General features: G+C 47.2%; 1 protein-coding gene across 1 annotated transcript; it reads right to left on the reverse strand.

Annotated features, from left to right (window-relative positions):
• Positions 1-8265: 8265 nt before the first annotated feature.
• On the reverse strand, positions 8266-22120 carry GPR139 (G protein-coupled receptor 139). The gene is made up of 2 exons (XM_058816293.1): positions 22000-22120; positions 8266-9200 (listed from the first exon to the last, which is right to left on the reverse strand). The coding sequence occupies exons 1-2, from the start codon at positions 22118-22120 to the stop codon at positions 8266-8268; spliced, it is 1056 nt and encodes a 351-aa protein (XP_058672276.1).
• Positions 22121-22386: the final 266 nt, after the last annotated feature.

Genomic DNA, 22386 nt, shown 5'->3' on the forward strand with positions numbered 1-22386 from the left:
ATAAACCCCTCGTGCCCTCTCCTCCCGCTGCCCTGCCGGAGCCTCCCTGCCCTCCCTCCTCTCCCTGCTGAGCCTCGGTGCTGCTGATTGCTGGAGCTCACCCAAACGCACTCCTGGAAAAGGTCACACCAGTGCAAGATGGGCTTAAATGAAAATTGCTTTATTATGCATGTGGCTCGTCCTGCAGGCAGCTGATTAAGCAGCCAGCTGTGGCCAGATGTCTGCCGGAGATCCTCTGGGATGCAGTTTCAAAAGGTGCTTTGAATGACTTGCAGTTGTGCCTCTTGGTTGGCTTAGCCAGGCTGGGGATGCTTTTTGTCACAGCTGGGCACATCACACCCTATCAGGGCACACAGGGCTGCTCCTTGTCCTCACCATTGGTGTGTGGAGCTTTGCAGGGGGAAGATGCACCTCTGGTCCACTTGGAGCTGTGCTAGCACTGAGGGGTACTCCTTTCAAATGTTTTGATATATCAGGATAGTTCTTGGTTCTCTTTACTTGGTTTGTGCTTTTCTAATCTGAGTCAGTTTTAATCTATAAAGCAGCTTTCAGCTAATTTTCCCCTACACAACCTCTATTAATATTGGTGATAAATAACAACAGATACTGTTTTAAAGTGGCTGTTTGATCAGATTGGGGAGATGTAGACAATATGATTCATTTAACATCTACAATTTAAAATCAAAATAATAGCATCTTCTGGTCTTGGCTTCTGCACCCCTGGGCTCTGTATAGTGCTCTCTGGTCCAGAGATAAGGAGTTGCTTATAGCAACCCTAAATTTCCCCACTTTCCCCTCCAAGCAAACCTGCCATGTAGCAAACCTGTGCAGTGTCCCTGCCAGGCTGGACAGAGGCACAGGGTGTGGAGAAGCCCTGCATGTCTGCAAGCAGGGAAAGGGGTCTGAGTGGGGCTGCTGGGCTCTGTGGGCCACAGGGGGAGGACAGGTGACCATTTCTGAGCCTGGAGCTTGCTGAGAGCTCAGAGAGAGCAGAAGCTCCTGGAGGAGCTGGGGCATGTTGCACCTCATGGTTCAGCATCACCACCATGAACTTCTTGTCTTAAACACAAGCAAAGCAATTATCTGACATCATCTGACCTGTTCAGGATGCACAGCAAGAGACAGAGGGTTGGGTTGTTTCTGCCTAAATTGACCCCAGCAATAAAGCTTAAAAGAGGAGCTAATACAAATGATTCCTCTGCTTCTGTGTCACTGGGCACAGTAATACCTTCCTTAAAACTGCCCACAGTTCAATTAAATTGCTTTTTCTGAAACTCTTAAGTAGAAAAAAGAAAGAAAAAGGAGGAAAAATTCCACAGTATGTACTCTATTTTTCTTCATTAAAGGGTATGGGGGAGAGAGGAGACCTATTAAAAAAAAAAAAACACAGAAGAAATTCAGGAAAATGGATCTCTGCTAAAGACCATTTTAAGCAATGTTTGCTAAAATGTACAATTTTGTTCGGCTGAAGCCCTGTGTGATTTTAGCCCAATACCTGAGATGTGCACTAGTCATAGGCTGATGGATTTCCTCCCGAACATGACATCTCAGATTTGGTCTTTTACTCATACTTTTATTCTAGAAATGTAGCAATGCTGAAGGTCTGTACCTGCAGGACAGAAACCTGTGGGAGCTCAGTCCAGCAGAATCAATTACATTTACGAAGATGACTGTGACAAATGACCAGGAAGGTTCTGCTGGAAGCTACTGCCTGTCAGCAGGCTTATGGTGATATTTAATTCTCAAGGCTGAATGTCTCCATCCCGTTGTTGGAAATTCTGGTTGTCCTGAGGCCAGGCTGCAACTCCATTATAAAATCCAGGAGGGAAAAGTCTTGACTGTTTAAATTCTTTGCCATTTTCCAAGTGGGCAGGGTGGCTGGTGGAGGAGGGCTCATTGTCCTCATTTGTGTGATGTACAATGTGGGACCATGGCATGTGTCCCCTCTGCTGCACTTTGGGCATTTTCAGTGGCCAAGATGAATTTCTTTCTGCTGGCTGGGAGGAGCTGGTGGGGGATTTCTACATGACAGATATCTTTGTGTCATGAGGGGAATGCCAGCTGCCAAGCAGATCTGCAGGGACAGCCTGGGCACTTCTCCTGTGGATGGGCTGCCACTGTGCTGTGACACTGCAAGGGTGGGAGAAATGATGCTCTGGAACACCAGAGGCTGATCCCTCCTGTGACACTAGCCCTTTGCTGCTTTTTGTTTGGGAGTGTGAAGGTTATTGTCCATCTGCAGGGCTGTGCCCATCCCTGGGGGGCTCTGCCCCATGTGGGGCCAGGTTCCAGCAGCAGAACCCATCCCAGGGTCTCTCTCCTTGCCATGGCAGGGGCAGCACACAGCGCTCCTCTTTCTGTTCCACATTGTTGCCTTTCCCACCACCCCTTCCCAAGGCTGACCTGCCCCTGCTGGAGCACCACAAATCCCTGCAAAACCCTCAGACCAGGGGCTGTTTCATGATGCTGCTGTACAGCACGAGCCACTGCTGAGCCATGCACAGCTAAGGTCTTCAGAACGTTCTGTTGCAGCATATTAAACTGTAAGGCTGTAAAATTCAATATCATACTTTCGCCTGCAGTTCATCTTGTCCATTTAGTCTGCTAGAAAAAGGTGCAGATTGGGAGAAATAGGTGGAGCAGCATTTCTAGCCTGTTGGTAAGGCAGGAAAACATGAGCCTTTAATTTTTTTTTTATGCAATTTTGTAATTGTAATAACTATTTATGTGTATTTGGTTCTCTGTAGGAAGCTAATAGTAAATTCATTTTTGATGCCTATTTATTACAAAAGACTGGAGCCTTTCAACCCCCTTAGTGTGTCTGGCAACTCCTGGGAATTAATTGCATGCTGTCAGAAATGCAGATCCTGCAAATCCAGCCCCAGCCTACTAAGAGTAGGATTATTATTTAATTGTTGAGGACTAAATGAGGCTGCTTTTTAAAATTCTGCTCTTCCTGGTGGGCTTAAAGAGGTGTTTGAAGAACTGAAAGCTGAGGCAGAAGTTGGTGTGAGTTCAGTGGGGTGTGTTGGAGTGGTCCCACCTGCAGCACCCACAGTGAGAGCTGCTGAGGGAATTGTGGCTCACTGCAGGAATTGCTCTGAGTAGCTGCTGGCTCTCATGGTTCTCATGTTGCCCCTCAGCATGAGATGGGATGAATGGACACCTCTGCTGTCCTTTCAGCTGAGTTAGGGACCTGCCAGGTCCCAATGTGCTTTGCCACCTGCCTCATCTCATAATTCTGTGCTGAACCCACCAGGCTCCATTTAAAACCAGTGGGGAGATCTGGGCTGCTAGCAAGGCTTTTGCTGAGCCTCCTTGCTTTGTTAGTTAGAATGTCTTCTAACTTCCAGGACAAATTTACCTGAGGAAAATTTGTAACTGCTTATTTTTGTTCCAGCTCAGTTTCATCAGGCTTTCTGCACTGCTATTAATCCCTTTATATACATATGCATGTAGCACATGAAGTCTTATAAAATGCAATTAATACTGTGCTGTATTGTTAGAAGTGTCTGTGATTACATTCTGGGATTTTTCTCAGCTGCTTTGTGTTGGTGACTCATTGTCATTCAAGCCCAGCTGGCACAACTGGGTTCTTGGTTGTTTCTGACTGCTGAGGTTTTATAGCAAATGTATTGTTAGAGGCAGACAAGGGGAGAACCTTGTGTTTATTACTGTTGAATTCATCCCATTTTTATCACTGCAATCTGCAAGGCCATCTGATTCTTACATGAAATACCTGCCCTTCAGTCCTCTGCCAGCAGTATAATTCCATTTTTATAACCTGTGCACTTCATCAGTACTTCTCATGCCACAGCTGTTAATGAAAGTATCAAGACAGGCAGACCCCAGGCTCCTTCCTTAAGGAACAACTCTGACAAGCTCCATCAAGTCTGACAGTGCCCCTTTCCCCTCATTTGTCTCTTTGAAGCTGTATTTTAAAACCTGTTCCCAAGCCTTTTACAGCAGGGAAATGTGACAAGCACTGCCTGCATGGTCCTCTCAGTGTGCTTAACCCTTCAGTGTTTGATCTCTAACACATCTTCTGATCTCTTGAAATTTTTTGGTCAGGTTCTTCTCTATTCTCTGCTTAGTTTTAATATTTTTTGTCCTTTTCATGTCCTTTTAGTTCTCCAGAGTAATAAGGAGCTTGATCCCAGATAGTTTTACATTTGCTGGGGGTATGAAATCTGCAGTGTTAGTCATGTTCATTTGAAAAAAATGTTGGGTTTCTTCCACGTGCAGTCTCCTGAGCTCAGAATCCACTTTCTATCTCTTATTTGCAGTGTATGATAAGTATCTATAAATCAGAAGTATAATAAGAATCCATAAATCAAACAATAACTCCAAACACAGTAGTAAGTTATGCACCATAATTTATTATAATACAAACAAGTTCCTCAAACACAATATATTGTCTACTTATGAAAATATCAATATTCACAATTTAAATAGGTGATAGGTCCCATAATTTTATATACCAGCAACTCATCTAAAAAGTTTTTTGTTCCTAGCTGTGGTCTTCAAGAATGCATACCTATAAGTAGTTGTAAAACTGTCCATTCACAGCTTATTTTTTCTAATTGTAGATATTTGAAATATAAATTAGAGTACAAAAGACCATCTCCACAACAAAGATGGTTTTGTCTCCAGGATACTTTTCCCCTAAATAATGACACTAGATGTGCTTGGTTAAGTTTTTTCTATTGGAAAATTAGGAGGTACAAATAATACAGCAAGACAATGGCTAGTTAGCAACAGTCATTGCAAGATGCTTCACACAACCAAAAATAAGGCAAGTATTATCAACAGCAGCTCCCATATGGCAGACTAAAAAGTCAATGCTTTATTATCCAAACTGGACTCTAAGAAGGCTTTGAATGTTTGGTAACAAGATACAACTTGATCCAAAGCCCTCCTAAAACGATGGGGATTGGAAAAACCAACCACAAAACCCACCAGCAGCCATCCCTTTAACTTCAAAGGGCTTTGGAAGCAAGCTTTTAAAGCCCTGCATTACCAGAAGTGAAATGATCAATCCACTGTACATGAAAATTGCACCTTGTCATTCCTAAAAGGATATGGAAAATGATTGTGAGCTTTTCCAAATAAGTTACAAGAACTGAATGCGTTATTTTTCATAGGGAAAAAAATACGCAGAAAGATTTTTGTTTTTAAATATGGTAATTTACAAAAATACATTATCAGGACAGAAAAAATCAGATGACACTGATAGTTTGCAGGATAAACATTATGTTACAAAAATTAATAAGTCACAGCATGTGAATGGCAGCATATGCCATGCACTTAATTGAATTTTTAAATAAATAAAAGCCCTAAACATTCACTATTTTCTTTAAGGTTACTATTATATTAAGTAGAATAGTGAACTTCTTGTATAAATAGGTTTTTTTTCAATAGATACATTCTCAAAAAATGAGCCACTTATCTATATAGATATTGCACTCCAGACTCATTCACATTTAACTCAGACAAGCATTCCTCATAACAAATGTAGAATAAAAATAAGTTATAAATACAGTGTTTTTCCAAAATGAAACGTACAGTACCTCTTCCATAAGGTAACTTTGGTTACTATCAACTGACAAATATCAGGGGGAGGTTTCTGAGAGAAGGGCAGGGAGGATGGCCACAAAACTGGTTTTCTGTAAAACACTATAAAGGGAGTAATAACTTTAACCTTGTCATGACCAATACAGCAAGGCTGAGCATCCCTTTTACACTTTATTATTGCAAGGGTGAAGCTTTGAGATCACAAAGATGAACAGCCAAGAGACTGAGAAGAGCCAACAGACTGAGAAGCTCCTCATTTCTCTTTGGGGACATTGAAATGGATTCCATCCCTTTGGTGGGTGAGGCTGGAAAGGGTCAGCTTTGCCCTCAGCCCCCATTTCCCCAGACATGCTCCTGTCCTTGCTCTGTGGAGTCCCTGGTGTGCCTCAGCAGCTCACAGAGAATTGCTGAGAAGCTCTGCCACTGGGAGGGCCCTGGGCATCCCCTCTCTGCCCTGAGTGAGCCTGGATCTCTCTGGAGAGCACCCCACCATGCTGTGCCAGGGGCCAGTTATCCCTGGCCTGGTGTCCATGGCCTGGTGTCCATGGCCTGGTATCCATGGCCTGGTATCCATGGCCTGGTGTCCATGGCCTGGTGTTCATTGCCTGGTGTCCATGGCCTGGTGTTCATTGCCTGGTGTCCATGGCCTGGTATTCATGGCCTGGTGTCCATGGCCTGGTGTCCATGGCCTGGTATCCCTGGCCTGGTGTCCATTGCCTGGTATCCATGGCCTGGTGTCCATGGCCTGGTATCCATGGCCTGGTGTCCATGGCCTGGTGTCCATGGCCTGGTATCCATGGCCTGGTATCCCTGGCCTGGTATCCATGGCCTGGTGTCCATGGCCTGGTATCCCTGGCCTGGTATCCCTGGCCTGGTGTCCATGGCCTGGTATCCATGGCCTGGTGTCCATGGCCTGGTGTCCATGGCCTGGGGTCCACAGCCTGGTATCCCTGGCCTGGGGTCCATGGCCTGGGCCTTTGCTGCTGGGGAAGGTGAGCTCAGCTCTGGTGGGGGTGGCTCTTGCAGGATGTGGGTACCAGGCACTGTGCAAACACCACCTCTGTGGCACAAGGATACCAGGCTCTTGTCCTCAGCAAGACTTCACTTGGCATTTCTTAGGGGATTTCACCAAAGCTGAGCCATCCATGTGTTTTAGAGAGATGTTTTCAGCCCTCTGATCCCACCATAGCAGGACTGACTGGATCCCTTCTCAGAGCACCTCTCTGTGTTGGTTCCTGATGCACCACGAGCTCCCTGTTGGCACTGGAGATGGGCACAGGCACAAACACAGGGTTAGCACCAAACTAACTCTGATCCTGAGGCTCTGCTGTGTGCACTGACCACACTGGGCTTGTGTTCACCACACACCTTCACTGCCCTCACACCACACACTCACACTGCCCTCTAGTAAGTGCCCAATGAATAAAGAGGTTGTGGCATGTGGCTCCAAGAGACCACATGCCAAGATCTGAAAGGGAAAGAAATTAAAAGAAATGCATTTTCAGCCTTTCTGTAAATTTCTTATTTTCTACACTCAGTATTGATGGGATGCTGGTTTTTGAGTGTGAAGGAAGAGAAGCTAACCTCCTCTAAATAAGTGGAATACTTAGATCAGCTCAAACTAAGGCTTCAATGTTTTTACTGCTGTTGGGTATTTAATGAGTTTCTTTCACAGTTTTTTTTTGTTTTGTTTTGTTTTTTTTTTTAAACAACTAAATGGCAAATCTGCAAGAGGATGGCATCATCCATCAGGAGAAAATCTCAAGTTGGGGTTTTTACATGTTTATTCCTAAAGGCCTGAACACAGGGGATAACTGAGAATCTGTATTGATTAAGAAGGAACCTGAAGGATTTGATTGATCACTGCTCACAGGAGCAGCTTCAGTGAGAGCTCTGCTTTAGGCAGGACTTGGTTTCACCCTTGAAAGTCCTTAGACACTATGACTGAAATAGTTGGGGAAAGATGCTGCTTTTGTTCTTGGCTCTAGAGACATCCCTCCCTCCCTCAAGCTCCCCTGTCTCAGTCACATTCTTAAATAACAACTTAAAACACGCAAATATTGGCAGCTTGCAGGATTGCTCTCCATGCCAAGGCTGCAACAGGTACTGTATCAGTCCTCAAGCTTGTTCAAATGTGCCACAACCAGGCTTGTCACCATTTGTGTCTCATAGGCTGCCTCCTGCAAGGAGGCCTTGACAGCACAACTGTGTCTGGTGGCATTTCAAGCCAGAATCGACACATCATTTTTGGCAAGTGCACACTCCAGAAATGGCACCTTCCACAGTACACAAAAGCATCTGTTTACTTTCTCAATAGCAAACTGATGGTCAAGTAAGGTTTTGTTGTGTTTTAAAAGGTTGTAATTAAGCACTGCTGTGGCTTTGCCCTTCTGATGACTTTGGATTGCACTGGTGTTGGAATGCAAAACGTTTGAGTGTGACTGAACACTAAGACTTGAACTCTGAAGCATATTCAAAATGCTATAGAAGAGATGGAGGTGTTTGCCTTCTCACTTCTGCTCCTAAAATCAAGTGCTCCTGTTTCCTCCCGACAGTCTGATCTGCCCCTGGCCGCCCAGAGAAATGAAATCAAATGACCTCTCTTCAAAACAGCCATTTCAGAAAATTACATCCTGAAGATGTAACCACTTGAAAGGAACTTGCACCTGGAAACTCCAACTATTGGCCTTTTCATGGTGATATTTTTATAGGCTTCCCATTCTTATCATACTGGTAAACAAGCATTTTGATGCAGTGAGAGTTGGCTGGGGAAATCCAAGGGCTGCTCGTTATGGAAAAGTTATGGTTTGTATAGAATTGCACAGGTTGCTTCTGACACTTAAAGAAGGCTTTCAAGGTGGCAGCTGCCATTGTGCGAAATCTTTTGCTAATAAAACAGTAGAGGAAGAAATTAATTGCAGTGTTCAGCAGCGCCAACATATTGGCGATGTCCGACACAATATGGACCAGCCAGCTGTTGTTTATAGGAGACACGTAGAGGTGATACAGTATCATGATTATTCTTGGTGCCCACAGTATGGCAAAAATAGAAGTTATAGTAAACAAGATGGCTGTTGTTTTCCCCGTGGAGTACCCGCGCAGGCGGAAATTGCTCTTTCGCCGCAGCTTGTACACGATGATGGAGTTCAGGATGAAGAAGATGGAGCAGGGCACCAGGTACACAGTGAAGCAGTGCACCCAGATGAGGACGTGGTGCACGGATGTGCTGATGTAGTCCTCAATCCAGATGTTGGGCCACCAGTAGTAGGGGATGCTGGTGAGGAAGCAGGTGATGTAGACGCTGACGATGACCTTGCGGGTGCGCGCAGGGTAGGAAACTGTGTGGTACCTGAGGGGGTGGCACACGGCGATGTAGCGGTCGATGGTCAGCGGCACTGTGATCCAAATCGACGTGTGGATGGAAGAAAACTCCAAAACCTCAATTATTTTGTCCAGTACCTGAGGCATCTGTTTGTTTAAGATGAAGTCTTCCATGAGGAAGTCAACAAAGACGATGAAGAAGAGAACCAGGATGTCAGCAGCAGCTAGAGCTAGAAGGTAATTATAGGAGGACTTCTGCCTGCGAGCTACAAGCTGGGAGAGGATGATGACTGTCAAGATGTTTGCTGTGGAGAAAGAAACACAGAGTTAGGCTATTAAGATGTAACATCAGGTTTTCTGAGCACTTCCTTGAAGTTGTTCAAGCATTTGACAATATGGCCACCTTAATAAAGTTCAAGAAACCAAAAGGAAAATACCCCAGTCTGGTCTCTCAGAGAAGCTGTTGCAAAGACAGAAGCATGTGGCCCTGCTTTCATCTGTGGAATCCACCCCCTGAGCAGGGGTTGCGGGGACTCCTGTCTGAGCACACAAAGGGAGTGGTAGCAGGAGAAAAAAGCTCACTGACACATTTATTCTTCTTTCCCACCTTGCTTTTTGCACTTTTTCATATAACAAGGGATGAATGAGAAGGGTAGTTTATATTTATATAGAATATAAACAGCCTTCGTAGTACTTGAGAGAATTGCTGGAACACTAAGGTGTAGCCAAATTTTAACTACTTCCTCTTGTTTACTAGAACTTACTGTGCAATCTTGAATTGGAAAAAAATAAAAATTCCTATTATTACTACTATCAGTTTGGCTAGAACGAGACAGACAAGATTGTTCCCATCAGAGGCTGGCATCACTTGGCTAGAATACTTGAAGAAGTGCTTAAAAATCAGAGATCTGGTTTACTGTACAAGTGACTGCCAAATGCTTGTAGTTGATACTTTCCCAAGTTCTGTAAATCACTTCTTCTGGGCATTCAGTGCTTCAAACATTTCTGCCAGCTTTGATGGATTTCCCAAAACAAATCAACAATAATTGTAAAGATTCCTTTAAACCAGAGAAAAAGGAAGGTGGTAACATAAAGGTAATGACAGTCTAGGACATGTCCTACAACTGAAAATGCTTGTTTTAAAAACTGTTTTACTTGGCACTGAAAAAACTTCCTCCTTCATGAATGCCTTCAAAGCCTGCTGTCTGGGAGCAGATTTCTGCCACCAGGGAAATGAACTGCAGCAGACTGAATGATCTTGACTAACAGCCCTCACCTATTTCTGTGTTAACTGAATGTATTAATGTTGTTATTGGAAAAAAATACTAAACCAAACATGACAATCAACTGACTCTTTTCCTATATTAAAAAAAAAAAAAAGAGAGAAAGAAGCATGATCTTTCCAATGGTTCTGTCTCAAATTGCCTTCAGGGGAATTTTCCCAATTCTGTCCTCCATTAACGTGAATGCAACTGCATTGATTTCAGCTCAGTGCAGACGTGGGAGACAAGAGGTGATACAGGCAGAACTGCTGTGTCATTTTTCACTTCCTTGCTGAGAAATGCCTCTGCTGTGCCTGCTGATGAGCTCTGGAGATGCAGTGAGTGATGTACTGTCAAGGAAATCCTCGAGCTGGAGTGTTTATCATGGCTCTGCAGCCACTGCTGGTTTTGGCCAGCCAGGCTGACTGGCTCAGCTTCACAGATATTGGATGTGACCCATGGGGTGCATCTTCTCTTTAAATCCTCTGGATTTGACTCATGCCAGCCCCAGCAGCTGGAGCCAGTGAGCAGCAGGGGGATGTCTGAAGGCCCTGGTCCCTGCTGGTAACTCTGCCTGAGTGCCAGAGCAGCTCCTGCAGGGGTGCTGAAGCCATGCCGTGTGCAGGTACAGCAGCCCTGCTCCTCACACGTTCCATCTATTGCAGGGCTCCTGCTGCTTGCTTCTAACCCCACTCTGGTTTGCCACAGGAGCGGATTTATGAGCAGTCTCTTGTACCCTTTGCCCCTCTTGGACCCTCTCTCAGTGTTCCCAGCCACAGCAGTGTGCTGAAATGCAAGTTATTTATCTAAGGCCAGCAAGGCTTGCTTGGTGAGGCAGATTAGAAAACTGATCTGACAAAGTACACATGAGATCTACCCAATTTTTTTCTGCAAGGGTTACTTGTGTTACTTGTGTTACTTGTGTCTTGCACTGGAAACACTTTCTCTGGGATCACATTAGAGTTTTTTTCTTGCTGGATGATGTGAAATATAGTAAAACCATTTACTTTGTGAAAGCAGACACATTCTGGGGTGCAGCAGAAAGTTGCCAGTATGCCAGTGTCTTAGCACAGGGTCTGTGAGTACTTTTCCTGCTGCAAACTTTAGGGAAAGTGTGGATGAGCTATGGATACCTCAGTCCTTTATCCATTTCCTAGCCAGTGTTTAGTTGGTCCTTGGTGCGTCCTCAAACAGTATCTAAAGCTCAGTAAAATGGGAGGTGGGTGGGCACACCACTCTGTGACCAACTGTGTCCTCGTGCCAGTCTCTCAGTAACTCCTGAGTGTCCTCAGTGTGCTGCTCTCCTGTGGGCAAAAATTACCCCTGGGGGTGAAAGTAGATAGAAGAGTATTTGTGACCATATTTTAACCCTGCTGACACTAATTCTTGCAGTAGCATGGTAGTCTGTAATAAGAACTATGGCAGAGATGATGATGATGATGGAGATATAAAAATATTTGTCTCTGCTGTAATTACATACAGCTGCTGGATAGGTCAGCACCCCTAAACTGTCCTGGATGGTACTCTGCCCATTTCTTGCAGAGTATTTTCTAGATGCTAAGTGGTTAAGATCATTTGAATTTGAAAGAGATTGATCACTGTGCTGGGAGATGATTAGGGGATGACAGATGGGAATTTATGCCAGCATCACTTGCTGCAGTGCAGTAGTCTGAATTTATAAATATCTGTTTGAGAACCAGGGCTTGATTGGGGACTAGCCGGCTGAAGCCTTGAGGTGCTGCTGGCAGATTTAGCAGCAACTGTACAAAATGGCAGTCTCAATTCTTTCCCTCCAGGCATGAGGACATGAGACATTTGAGACACAGCATCCAAAGGTCTCTGATACCCAAACACCTTTGTTCCAGGCTGCCCCAAACAAGGCAACCTTCTAATTCAGCCAGGCTTCATCACAGGACACCTACATGCCTCCTTTGACATCTCTTCTGACTTTATCAGCTTCTGAGTACAAACTGCAGCACCAAAATTCACACCATTGAGGTCCTTTGTGTCTGAGAGGAATCTTCCTTTAGGAGTAACTTTGGTCCCTGTGTGGGTTTGGGTTTATTTCCCATAGCAAAGCTGTGCTGCAGAGCCTGGGCAGTCCTCTGTGCCTCAAAGCAGTGCCTGTGCCCCAGGGCACAGTTTTACCCCAGTTCTCATTTCATGGATTGCAGCCATCACTCAAACAGTGTCTAAACATGGCCTTTGCAGGGGATTTAAAAGCTCCTAAATAGGCATAGTTCTGGGCTTTATTTGTGGGTTTTGTTTTGTTGTTTTTTTGTTTTTTTTAAATTGAGAGCACTTTGCACGTACACAGCAGCCTGTGCAGTCAAGTGGCCTTTACAGCACAAGCAGCAGCTCCCTGCATTGGGAACAAGGTGGTCCTGTAGTTCAGCAGTTCAGCTTTATAAACTACCTACATGAGGAGCCACGAGTGCTGCTCACTGAGCATGATAAACATGAGGTCATGGAATATAATGGACAGCTTTTACCCAACACAGTTGTTGCTAGGATCACCACAAATTATTGTGTGATGTGTGAAACTTCTCTGCAGGCTTAGCAATGGTCACCTGACTGGCACAGAGACAGCTTACAAATGGGAAATTTTAAGTTGCTTCAGAAAAAAATGTTAGTAACACCTCCTTCTCAGATTTAAGAACTCCAAGAATGTAAGTACAATATGCTAAAAAAAAGCTGTGAAAAAAGGGATGTTCTGGCTTGATGGGAATAGATGATTTCCTCTAAGCTAGGAGGCAATATTCAAATGTAAACAGGTACTGTGTCTAGCAGGCTGATCTGACCATGGTTCCTAACACAGCTGCTCACCAATAGCTACCAGACTGGAGATGAGGATGGCATTCAGCCCTTATTTTGTCTGGGAGCTCTCTGGAGAAGCTGATGACAATGGGTGATTTCTGACAAAGGTGCTACATAACAGAAGTTATTAACAAAAAAAAAAAAAACCCAAACAAGAATACTGTGGCAATGTAAATACATAATAATTACTCATGTTGGCTATAGCTGGTCGTGTGATCTTTTTAAATGACCTCTGGATGCTGTTTGCCCTTAAAGAAGAGAGTGGGTCCACATTTTCCTCTTACAACCAATGTAAATCAAACTCAGCACTAGAGCAGATGGGGACAGACTGAACAGTGCTTCAGTTTGTTCCTCTTTATTATCATATCCTGAGTTCCTTCCTTAAACTGTTGTGAAGCATAAAGGGATACTTTATAGAATATAATTAGTGCAATACAAATTTTGTCTTCCCAGGGAGTTCCTGTGAGGATTGATTTTCGAAAATAAATGGATTTATTTGTTGTTCAGCTGTCTGAGTGCTGTCAAACAGCACACAGCAAGGCACCCCATGAGGGAAGAGCTGTCAGCTTCTGCTAGTGCCTGCACCATCTCCCAGGGAATGGAGAGGGGATATATGCAGAACATCATAAAACTATGGTAGGCATGGATGCAGGATTGCTACTGGAGATTTCACATCTTGTACGAAAGCCCTTGTGTGGCTTGTGCTTAGAAAATCCCATGTGCAGGGCCAGACCATGCCAGTTCTGAGGGTGGAAGAGAACCTGGAGGTAGAGGATGCCCAAGCTCCTGCCCAGGACAGCCCAAAGTCCCTCCTGTGTGCAGGAGCCCGGGTTAGCTACTGCCAGGGAAAACCCAGCACGGCCCTGTGCTTACAAGTCACAAGTGAATGAGACAGTCACTGCCAGAGGCCACAGTCTGACAATGAAATCTGGCCTCTGGGGCCATTTTTCTCACTGACAGCATTTATTAGCTGAGATGGCTCTGGGGAAGGATGCAGTGAATGAGGAACTCTGCTCTGCAGCTGGCACTAGCCCTCAGTGGGTCACAGAGGCCAGAGAAGGATTTCAGTCCAGAACAAGCACTTTCCTCACTGTTGGAGGGCATAGACACAGCACTGGCACAGAGCTGCCAGGGGCTGATACTCCCTCTGAGCCAGGCTGGAGTGCAGCAGCTTGTCTGGCAGAAAGGTGTCATTGCATTGGGCTGCTTTTGGCTCTCCCAGACCACTGGAGGTTTCCTGGAGTATTCTGTATTAAACAGGGCTCTTTCTGCAGTATGAGAATGGCCCAGAAGAAACATTGGGCTAGGATGTGGGGAGGTCTGCTTTGGGCTCACTGGGGCCACATGTGTGTGAATGTGATAGGGATCTGGTTCTCCTCTTGCCATCTTCACCCTCTTGTCCACCTTTCCTGAGATGGACCTGCAGAGCAGAAAGTCTCTAAAGAATCCCAGACATTCCTCCTGCCACTCCAAAGCCTTATTCAGAGGTACCCACACAAGGATAAAAATGTCTAAAATTAACATCTCAAAGTCCAACCTTGCATCTTGCTACCAGAGCAGTACAGCTTTCTAATGGAAACTGGTGCTGGGAACAGAAAAAGTGATCTGCAAAATGATGCAGAAACCATAAAAGGAATTTGGTTATTCATGCAATGCATCTGGACAGACAGGGATTTTCAAGGTAATTTGGGTGTCTCATTTGGCAGGTGTCTGTGCCTTCTAAATGTGGGCTGTCAGTGCAGTGTAAGGGGTCTCAAGCTGAGTAACTCGAGCTCCAGGGTGACAAAACCATTCTACCCTTTTGATACCAAATGCCAAAGTACTGAGGCAGGTGCCAAAGGTGTTTCATGGGATGACTGGGATGGAGAGAGGATGTGATTTCATAAGGACATTGCTATGAATTCTTTACTGAACATGAATAATTAAGAGGATTTTACCTTTGATTGTGGTTTTGCTAAAATAAACCAGTCTTTATGTCTTCCTAAAGCATTAGGTAATGCAATAGGAGCCCATGCTTGCAAACCCCATGGCCAAGCTTTCTCAGAGACAATGCCAATTTTACACAGTATGCAGGAAATTACAGACTTTGTAAAACCACTGCAGTTTGGCTTTATTCCCCCACGGAGAATATACTGCATCCCCACTAGATACATCACTCTTCAGTGTGCTATTCAGGACATTGAAGAAAACACACTTGGAGTGAACAAATATGTGAGAAATATCCTGGTCTGATGTAACTGACTGACAGGTGATTTGTCTTGAGACCCAAAGCAACCTCTAGAGCACCTGTCCACACAGGCAATACTCCATATGATGGACAAGATGGAGAGGATTAATGACTGTACATTGCAGGGACTCTGTTTCAGGTGCTAGAAGGGAAGATTTCAGCGTTACAACAGGCAAGCTTCTCTTTTCTTCCATGGATAGGGGGATAAAATTATTTTTGGTCATCTTCTGGTCCTGCTTGGCTGCCTGCACTTCATTCTCTCTGCACAACCACACTGGGGTCCTGAGAGGCAACTAATATCACCTTCTGCAATGAAGTCACCCCAAGAACAGCACCAAGGACACTCCAGACATTGGGTTTTAGTATCTCTTAGTACATATCTGTATTCTGCAAAATGAAAAGTGATTTGTGTGTATGCCCTCCTGTGCTCAAGGAGTGAATTTTGGCTCTCTTTCCTTTTCTGGTGTCTCAAAGCTAACGAGAAAAGAGATTTTAGGCTCAGAAAGACCACCTGAAACAGCAGGTGGAAGCTCTTGTGGGCAGGGATTGCTTTGCCCTTGGTGTGTGAAAGCAGAGCACACAGCCCACCAGGACATCTCAGAGTTGTTTGTTTGCCCACACCAAATTGTGACGTGTGTGGTTAAAGGCCTTCTGCTGGCTTGTTTCTGCTGATTCACCCCATTTCACAGAAGGGAACAGAAGGAGGATGAGGAGGAGAGAACTAAGTCAGGGGGTGGATGAAGAACAGCAGGATATCAGACTGCCTGGTGCTTCTGAATGTTTTGACTTCTTAACAACTGGGGGCTCTGCATTACCCACCTACCGTGGAAACTGGCTGTGCTCTCTCTTTTGTGTCGTTGTCATTTCAAGGAAAAATGTACTTTGGAGTTTTTCCTTTCCAATCTATTTTAGCAGCCTGCCATGCAAGGTTGTGCACTTCATAGTCTGCTGAGCCTCCCAAATATGGCACCTCATTATCATTACAGCCCTGACAGTGCTGCTTCCTACTGACGTGGCAGAAGAAATCCAAAGTTAGCAATTGCACTCTGTCTAGTGGCATCCAAAATGTACAATCAACTTCTCCACAATCCATGCATTAGCATGGATTCAGCCACATGCTGCCTTTCAGGCTGCAGGATTCTAGCAGCTACAAAATCTACATATGTACTGGCCAAAAGAAATCAATCCCATCTGCACACCTTGCTGTCACCAGTTCTGTGCAGGAACAGAATGAATCTATTACTTTTCATAATGGTTTTTCTCTCCTAAAGAACAAGCACTCATTTTACTATAGGAAATGACTCATTTTAAGCATGTTAGCAGCAGTTTTGTTCCCCTCTGTCCAGTACTGCTACTGTAAATGAGCTGTAATGCCTTTCAGTTGCTCCAATAGCCAAGCTAAAGTTCAGGCAACCTATTTGTCCCCTTTTTACTAGGATGCAATGTACTGGCCTTGTGTCCAATTCAGATTTTAAGTCAGAGAATGTATGGCCTTTGAGTAAAAAGGGGTGGTTGAATCAGGTCTCAGGAGGGTTTGGTTCTTATTCACTAATGAGCAGCAGAAGAGTGCTGTTGTTTCAAGGTCATAACTCTACATTGTCACAACTCTCCCACTCATATTTTCAGATCTTCCTTTAGCACTTCTATTTTTCAGGTGTGCTGCTATGAGAAAGGCTATTTATCCAGGTGTTGGAAATGGTCTCTTTAATCAGAAGCCTGTACTGTGATTGCAGAAGAATACACTTGGCAGCAGATGGCAAGAATCCAAAAGGAGTCAGACACCTCACAGTGCTGTGTGCTCTGTGTACACCTCCCTCTGCCTGCTTTGGCATTTACTTCTACTACACACCACGTGAGTCACCCACAAACATTGCTGGCTGTGCCCCTTTCTGCTCGTGGGCCAGCTGGGTCACAGCTGTGGCACAGGGACAGCAATGCCCTCCAGGTCCTGTTCCCCCACACAGCTGAGGGGTGCAGGGAGCACAGCTGGGCTGCTGCATGGTGGTGGTCTCTGATCAGGGACGCTCAGCCCACCAACAGCACCTGCCTTGCCAGGATGATCACCCAGGCATGCACATCCCCCAGACAGCCTCCTTATTCCAAACTTTATAGAGAGAGAAGGCTCAGAAGGATCAGGTCTCCATCTTTTCTATGCCTATGACTATACTGCAGTTTGCACGGGCACAGTGCACAGTGTGCCAGTCCAACACCCTGGGAAGCATCTGCCCTGCTGTGCAAGGACAGCAATCTGTCATCTGTCAGGGCAAGGTCCATAACGTGTATCTGTCTCTTCACAGAGTGTTAAAGCAGTTAGGCACTCCTGCTGAGCTGACAATTTCCTCCAGGTCAGGACTGCAGCTTCTCTCCCTCCACGTGGAGCCCTGTGAATGCACTCTGTGCTTGGCTGGGCTTTCAGTGACCCAGGTTGTCCCCATCTCCACGTCACCTTGTTCAGCAGCACGTCTGACATGAACTCTACCTGTTCACACCTTCCAGCTGGGAGCATCCAAGCATGTCCAGGCTGCCTTCCCAAGCTTGTCCTGAATCTACATTTAGATCAGTTTGACTGGGTTACTGCAAAAACCTAAAGCACAAAAAAAAGAAGCAGCTGTGGACCAGGCACCTGAAGTTTGGAGTGCACTTCCCTGGGGTGTTGCTGTGAGTCCGTTGCCTTCTGGAAATGCTGTAAAGGTGCTGTGCTTTGTGTCACTGGGATGCAATGATACCCAGAGCCAAAGCACATCCCAGGTAGGGAACTGACTGGCAAGCAAATGGAACCAGCAATCCCACTGGGACTGGCTAAGGAAGCCAGATTTCACTCTGCCTCTCACACTGTCAGGAGGGGATGAGTCCTGAGAACTTGGATCAGGCCAGACCCTGATCTAGGAAATGCTGATGCTCTGTCCTTCCAGCAGCAATACACTCCATTCCTGATGGAAAAGTGACTGCATGCAAGGCAACTCCACTGCTGCTTCTCCCCCTGATGAAGCAGGAATCAAGGTCAAAGCCAGGTGCCTGCAGCAGGCAGTGCTGCTTCTGTGCCTGACCTTCTTGGTTGTGTTCAGTGGCTCCAGCACAAAGGAGCTCTTTGGTGCAGCTGCTTTGTGCAGCCCTCACTGACAAAGGGACCGACTGAGAGTGGTACCTGTTGATCTTTGCTTTCTCACCTTTACCAGCCCCCTCTTGGACTGAATCAGAGCAATTTATTCCCTCCTCCACATCCAACACCACCCCTTCCCTGGCATTTTCTCTCACTAAAGCAAGGAACACTTCTATTAAGACTTTTTCCAGCCTTTCTCTTGCCTCCCAGCTATCTGCAGGTTCTTCAGAGGTTCTCTCTGACAGACAGGGGAGTATAGGGTTAACAGAGCAGGGGCTGCAGAACAGCTCCATAAATGCTCCATAAAAGTTTCCCCTGTAAATGGGAGAGAACCCCACTTCCAGTGCCTCTGCCTGGCATTTTCTCCTTGCTCCCTGCAGCCTTATCCTGAGACACCCCACTCCTGGTAGCAGGACCTGTGGGACACCTTTGCACGCCTGCACTCAAAACAAGCTTCAGAAAGCTGTCTCTGTCTCACCAGCCTCTGCTTAGAGGGAAAAGCAGCAGCCTCCTGGCCCAGCTGCCTGAAGGCATGATGACCCCTGGCAGACCTGCAGGCACCTGGGGTGCAGTACCAGCCATGAAGGGTCAGTGTGCAATGGTGCCTCTGTGGGTGCAGCCAGAGCAGCACTGAAGGGAGTTCACTTTGCTCTCCTCTGTGCTTTTTACAGGTTTTCTGGTGCCTGGTTGAACAGAGAGGCAGAAGGAGCCACTGCTGAGAGCAGGCTCTGCTGAGGTGCCTGGTTTATATAGGGGCAGGAGGCAGAGGTTGCTTCCCCTGCACACACAGCCAGGCCTGGCAGCGCTTGGCCTCAACGTGGAGTTGTTGAGTTAGTGAAATTTCCTTCAGACAATACAGCAGGAAAGGCAGAAACAGTTAACTGGCTTCTCTTCTCCTCAGTCTTTCTCCAAGATTTATGGCAAGGAGTTAACTCTTTCCATTTCAGCAAAACACTGCACTAGTGCTGTGTTTGAGGACACATCCTAGACAGGGTTTCTCTTAAACTCATGGCATTGCACTGAGCTAATTAGGATCCCCCATAGTTCAGGACTCTTTTTCTAACAGCCAATAAAGTCTGCTACCTTTACAAATTTCTAATGTCAAAAAACTGAAGAGCAGCTTCAAATTAAAACATGAAAGCTCTTTTTAACACTGGTGTCACCCTGTACCCCATCCTCAATGAAGCCTGGCTGTGTGAGTCTTCCCCTAAGCACATCCAGCTTGTTCTCATCTCTGGGCAGTCTCATGAATTTCTCATGCACTCAGCTGTGCATTTACTCAGCATACTGTGCATGTGCAGGGAGTCCAGCTGTCAGTGCCAATGCTATCCTCAAATAATGTGCTCTGGACACATCCACACCTGATCTAAGCCCACTGAACTCAGCACCACCACATGCTTTGGCTAGTGCTGTTAAGCACTGGCACCGGTGCCACTGTTCTAATCAACTGATGTCTGATCCCCCGAGAAATGCAGGAGACCACTGCTAATTTGGACCACGTCTGATTTTAACTATGCTCCTAGAATGACAGTATTAGGTCTGTAATTACAATGCAGTATCCCCAGGGAGCTGGTGCAAGTATGTGCAGAATGTTCATTAAATGATTTTTCTTGTCTGTGCACTCAAGACTTTTCCCCATTTCAGAAACACACAAAGGCAAGCTTAGCCACAGAGTGCTTCATGACAACTGCTTCACCTGATAATCCTGAGAGGGTCTTGCCCACTTCCTGGGGGACTGGCGCTGAAATCAGAGCCTGTCATTGCTGTGGACATCTAAGCAGCCTCTGAGGAATTAATAAAGAGGAAACAACCTCCTCTCCCTGCTGGCTGGGTCTCTTCAGGTCAGGGCTGAGATTCATCAATGTTTTGGAGCACAGACACTTGCCTGTTCCCTGCATCCTCTGTGGGTAAATACAGGACTTAACTTTCCAGTTCTCTGAACTATTAGCCAATTGGGAAATTTTAATTACAAGCCAGAAATGGGGGAAAAAAAAACCCAAACCAAAACAACACAAAGCACATCAATTCATACAGAGAGTGGTAATTGCATGCATGCTGCTCAGAGGCAGGCTTCTCTTCATGTCTGATTAAAAATTTTTCTATGAAATAATTGCTTGAAGAAGGAATGGAGGTGAACAAGCATTTAGAAACTGCAGATTATGACCCATCATTGCTGCTTGCCATTCCACACGGCACTTAAAATGTGTAGCTCTGCACAGACACAACCAAACTCTCCTTTACCACACCTTAAAATACCAATTCACCTTGGTGCATCAGAACTTTTCCCCAACTTATTCTAGTTGTCCTTGGGATCACTCAAAGTCACTCTCAGGCTGGAGGCGTTAAGCCAGTGAGCAAGACACGCTGTTTGTGCACCCAAGCTGTGCTGGGATGGCAGCTCTGCCCACAGCAGCTCCCCTCGGTCCTGAGTGCTGAGGCATCTCACCGGCAGCCCCTTGGGGGGAAGCAGCTGCTCAGTGCCTGTCTGGGCTCAGACAGTGCTGCCCATGTGATGCTCGTGTGGCATCGGCACGGCTGGGGCTGTGTGCTGCCAGTGCTGCTCACAGGTGTTCACATCCAAGCTTGGGACATCCTTTCCTTCCTTGTTTATGCTGCTTCTAGCTTTTCCCATTCCAAGCATCTCTATAATGTCTTTGTCCCCTTTTTGAGCAGGAAATTTTGCTCAGGACTATACACTCTGGAGACTGGTGCCTGTCAGCTGGGACTTTATTCTGAGCCCTGTACCTGCACTCAGGGGTCTCAGTGCCAGCATTGTCATTGCCTTTGCAGCACACTGACCTCAAGACTGGACTTTCCACCTCCTGTCCTGCTCCACCAGCCACAGGGGCAGGCTCATGAGTATGACAACTGCCTGCTAAGCTTCTGACAGCGTGCTCCTTCCCCAGTCAAGTTCTGTGGTGGTGGCATGTCCCTTCCTAAAGCCAGCCCTGCCCCACGGAGTCAGATAGGGATCTGCAGCAGAAAAACTCGGCAGCTACACTTGTGGTCACTGCCGGCTGGGCAGGCAATCGCTGAGGACCTGGCCGTCCGGGTACCGCTCTGGTACTCCATGGCCACAACGACAATGGCACAAACTTCGCGACAGGCTGACTCTGTGTGTCAAGTTCAAAGTCAGGATGCCCGAAGTCGCGGGGGAGGGCGAGGGCAGGCAGGGACAAACCCCAATGAGGGAGGCAGCGCCGGGACGGCAGCGCTCCGGGCGGGGAGATGATACTGCTGTCGTGGGGTGCTGCTGTCCGGGAAATGCTGCTGTCCGAGGGGAAGCTGCTGTCCGGCGGATGCTGCTATCTGGGGCATGCTACTGTCGGGGGGATGCTGCTGTCGGGGGGATGCTGCTGTCCGGGGGATGCTACTGTCGGGGGGATGCTGCTATCCGGGAAACGCAGCTGTCCGGGGGATGCTACTGTCCGGGGGATGCTACTGTCGGGGGGATGCTGCTATCCGGGAAACGCAGCTGTCCGGGGGATGCTACTGTCGGGGGGATGCTGCTGTCCGGGGGATGCTGCTATCCGGGAAACGCTGCTGTCCGAACCTCCCGCGCTCATCCCGCCGGGCACGCGGAGCCCGGGACATCCCGAGGACACGGCGGGCGCTGCCCCCGCCCCGCACAGCGGGCAGGAGCCGCTCCGGCGGGCGCTGCCGGGGCCCCGCAGCCTCGCCCGTCCCGCGGCACTCACCCGGCAGCCCGAGGCAGAGCAGCAGGCTGTAGTAGACCACAGGTGCGTACCCCAAGCCGCAGCCATAGCGGTGGTGCGCCAGGAGCGAGCCGTTGTGGAGGTGGAGGTGGTTGTGCTCCATGGACCCGCTGTCCCCGCTGCCGGCGCTCGCTCCCCGCACGGGCCGCCCCTCGCACGCTCCGTGCGGCGGCGAGCGCGGCGCGGCCCCGCGGCGGGCGGCGGCACATGGCGCGGCCCCCGGGCGGCCGGCGGGGCCGGGCCGGGCCGGGCGGGGCGGGGCGGGACCGGCCCCCGCCTCGGGCCGCCCCCGCCGCCAGCGGGGAGCTCCGCCGGGAGCCGCCGCCTGCCCGGGGCAGCGGGCCGGCCCCGCAGCGAGCGGCAGGAACA

Source organism: Ammospiza caudacuta, chromosome 17 (genome assembly GCF_027887145.1).
Source record: "Ammospiza caudacuta isolate bAmmCau1 chromosome 17, bAmmCau1.pri, whole genome shotgun sequence".
Classification (NCBI taxonomy): domain Eukaryota; kingdom Metazoa; phylum Chordata; class Aves; order Passeriformes; family Passerellidae; genus Ammospiza; species Ammospiza caudacuta.

What these genes read in the sequence shown, in the direction of transcription:
- GPR139 (XM_058816293.1), bottom strand. Translation starts at nt 22,120, where the DNA reads ATGGAGCACAACCACCTCCACCTCCACAACGGCTCGCTCCTGGCGCAC. An exon ending in GCTCTGCCTCGGGCTGCCGG is followed by an intron (nt 9,201 to 21,999) that starts GTGAGTGCCGCG and finishes CTTTCTCCACAG; the next exon opens with CAAACATCTTGACAGTCATC.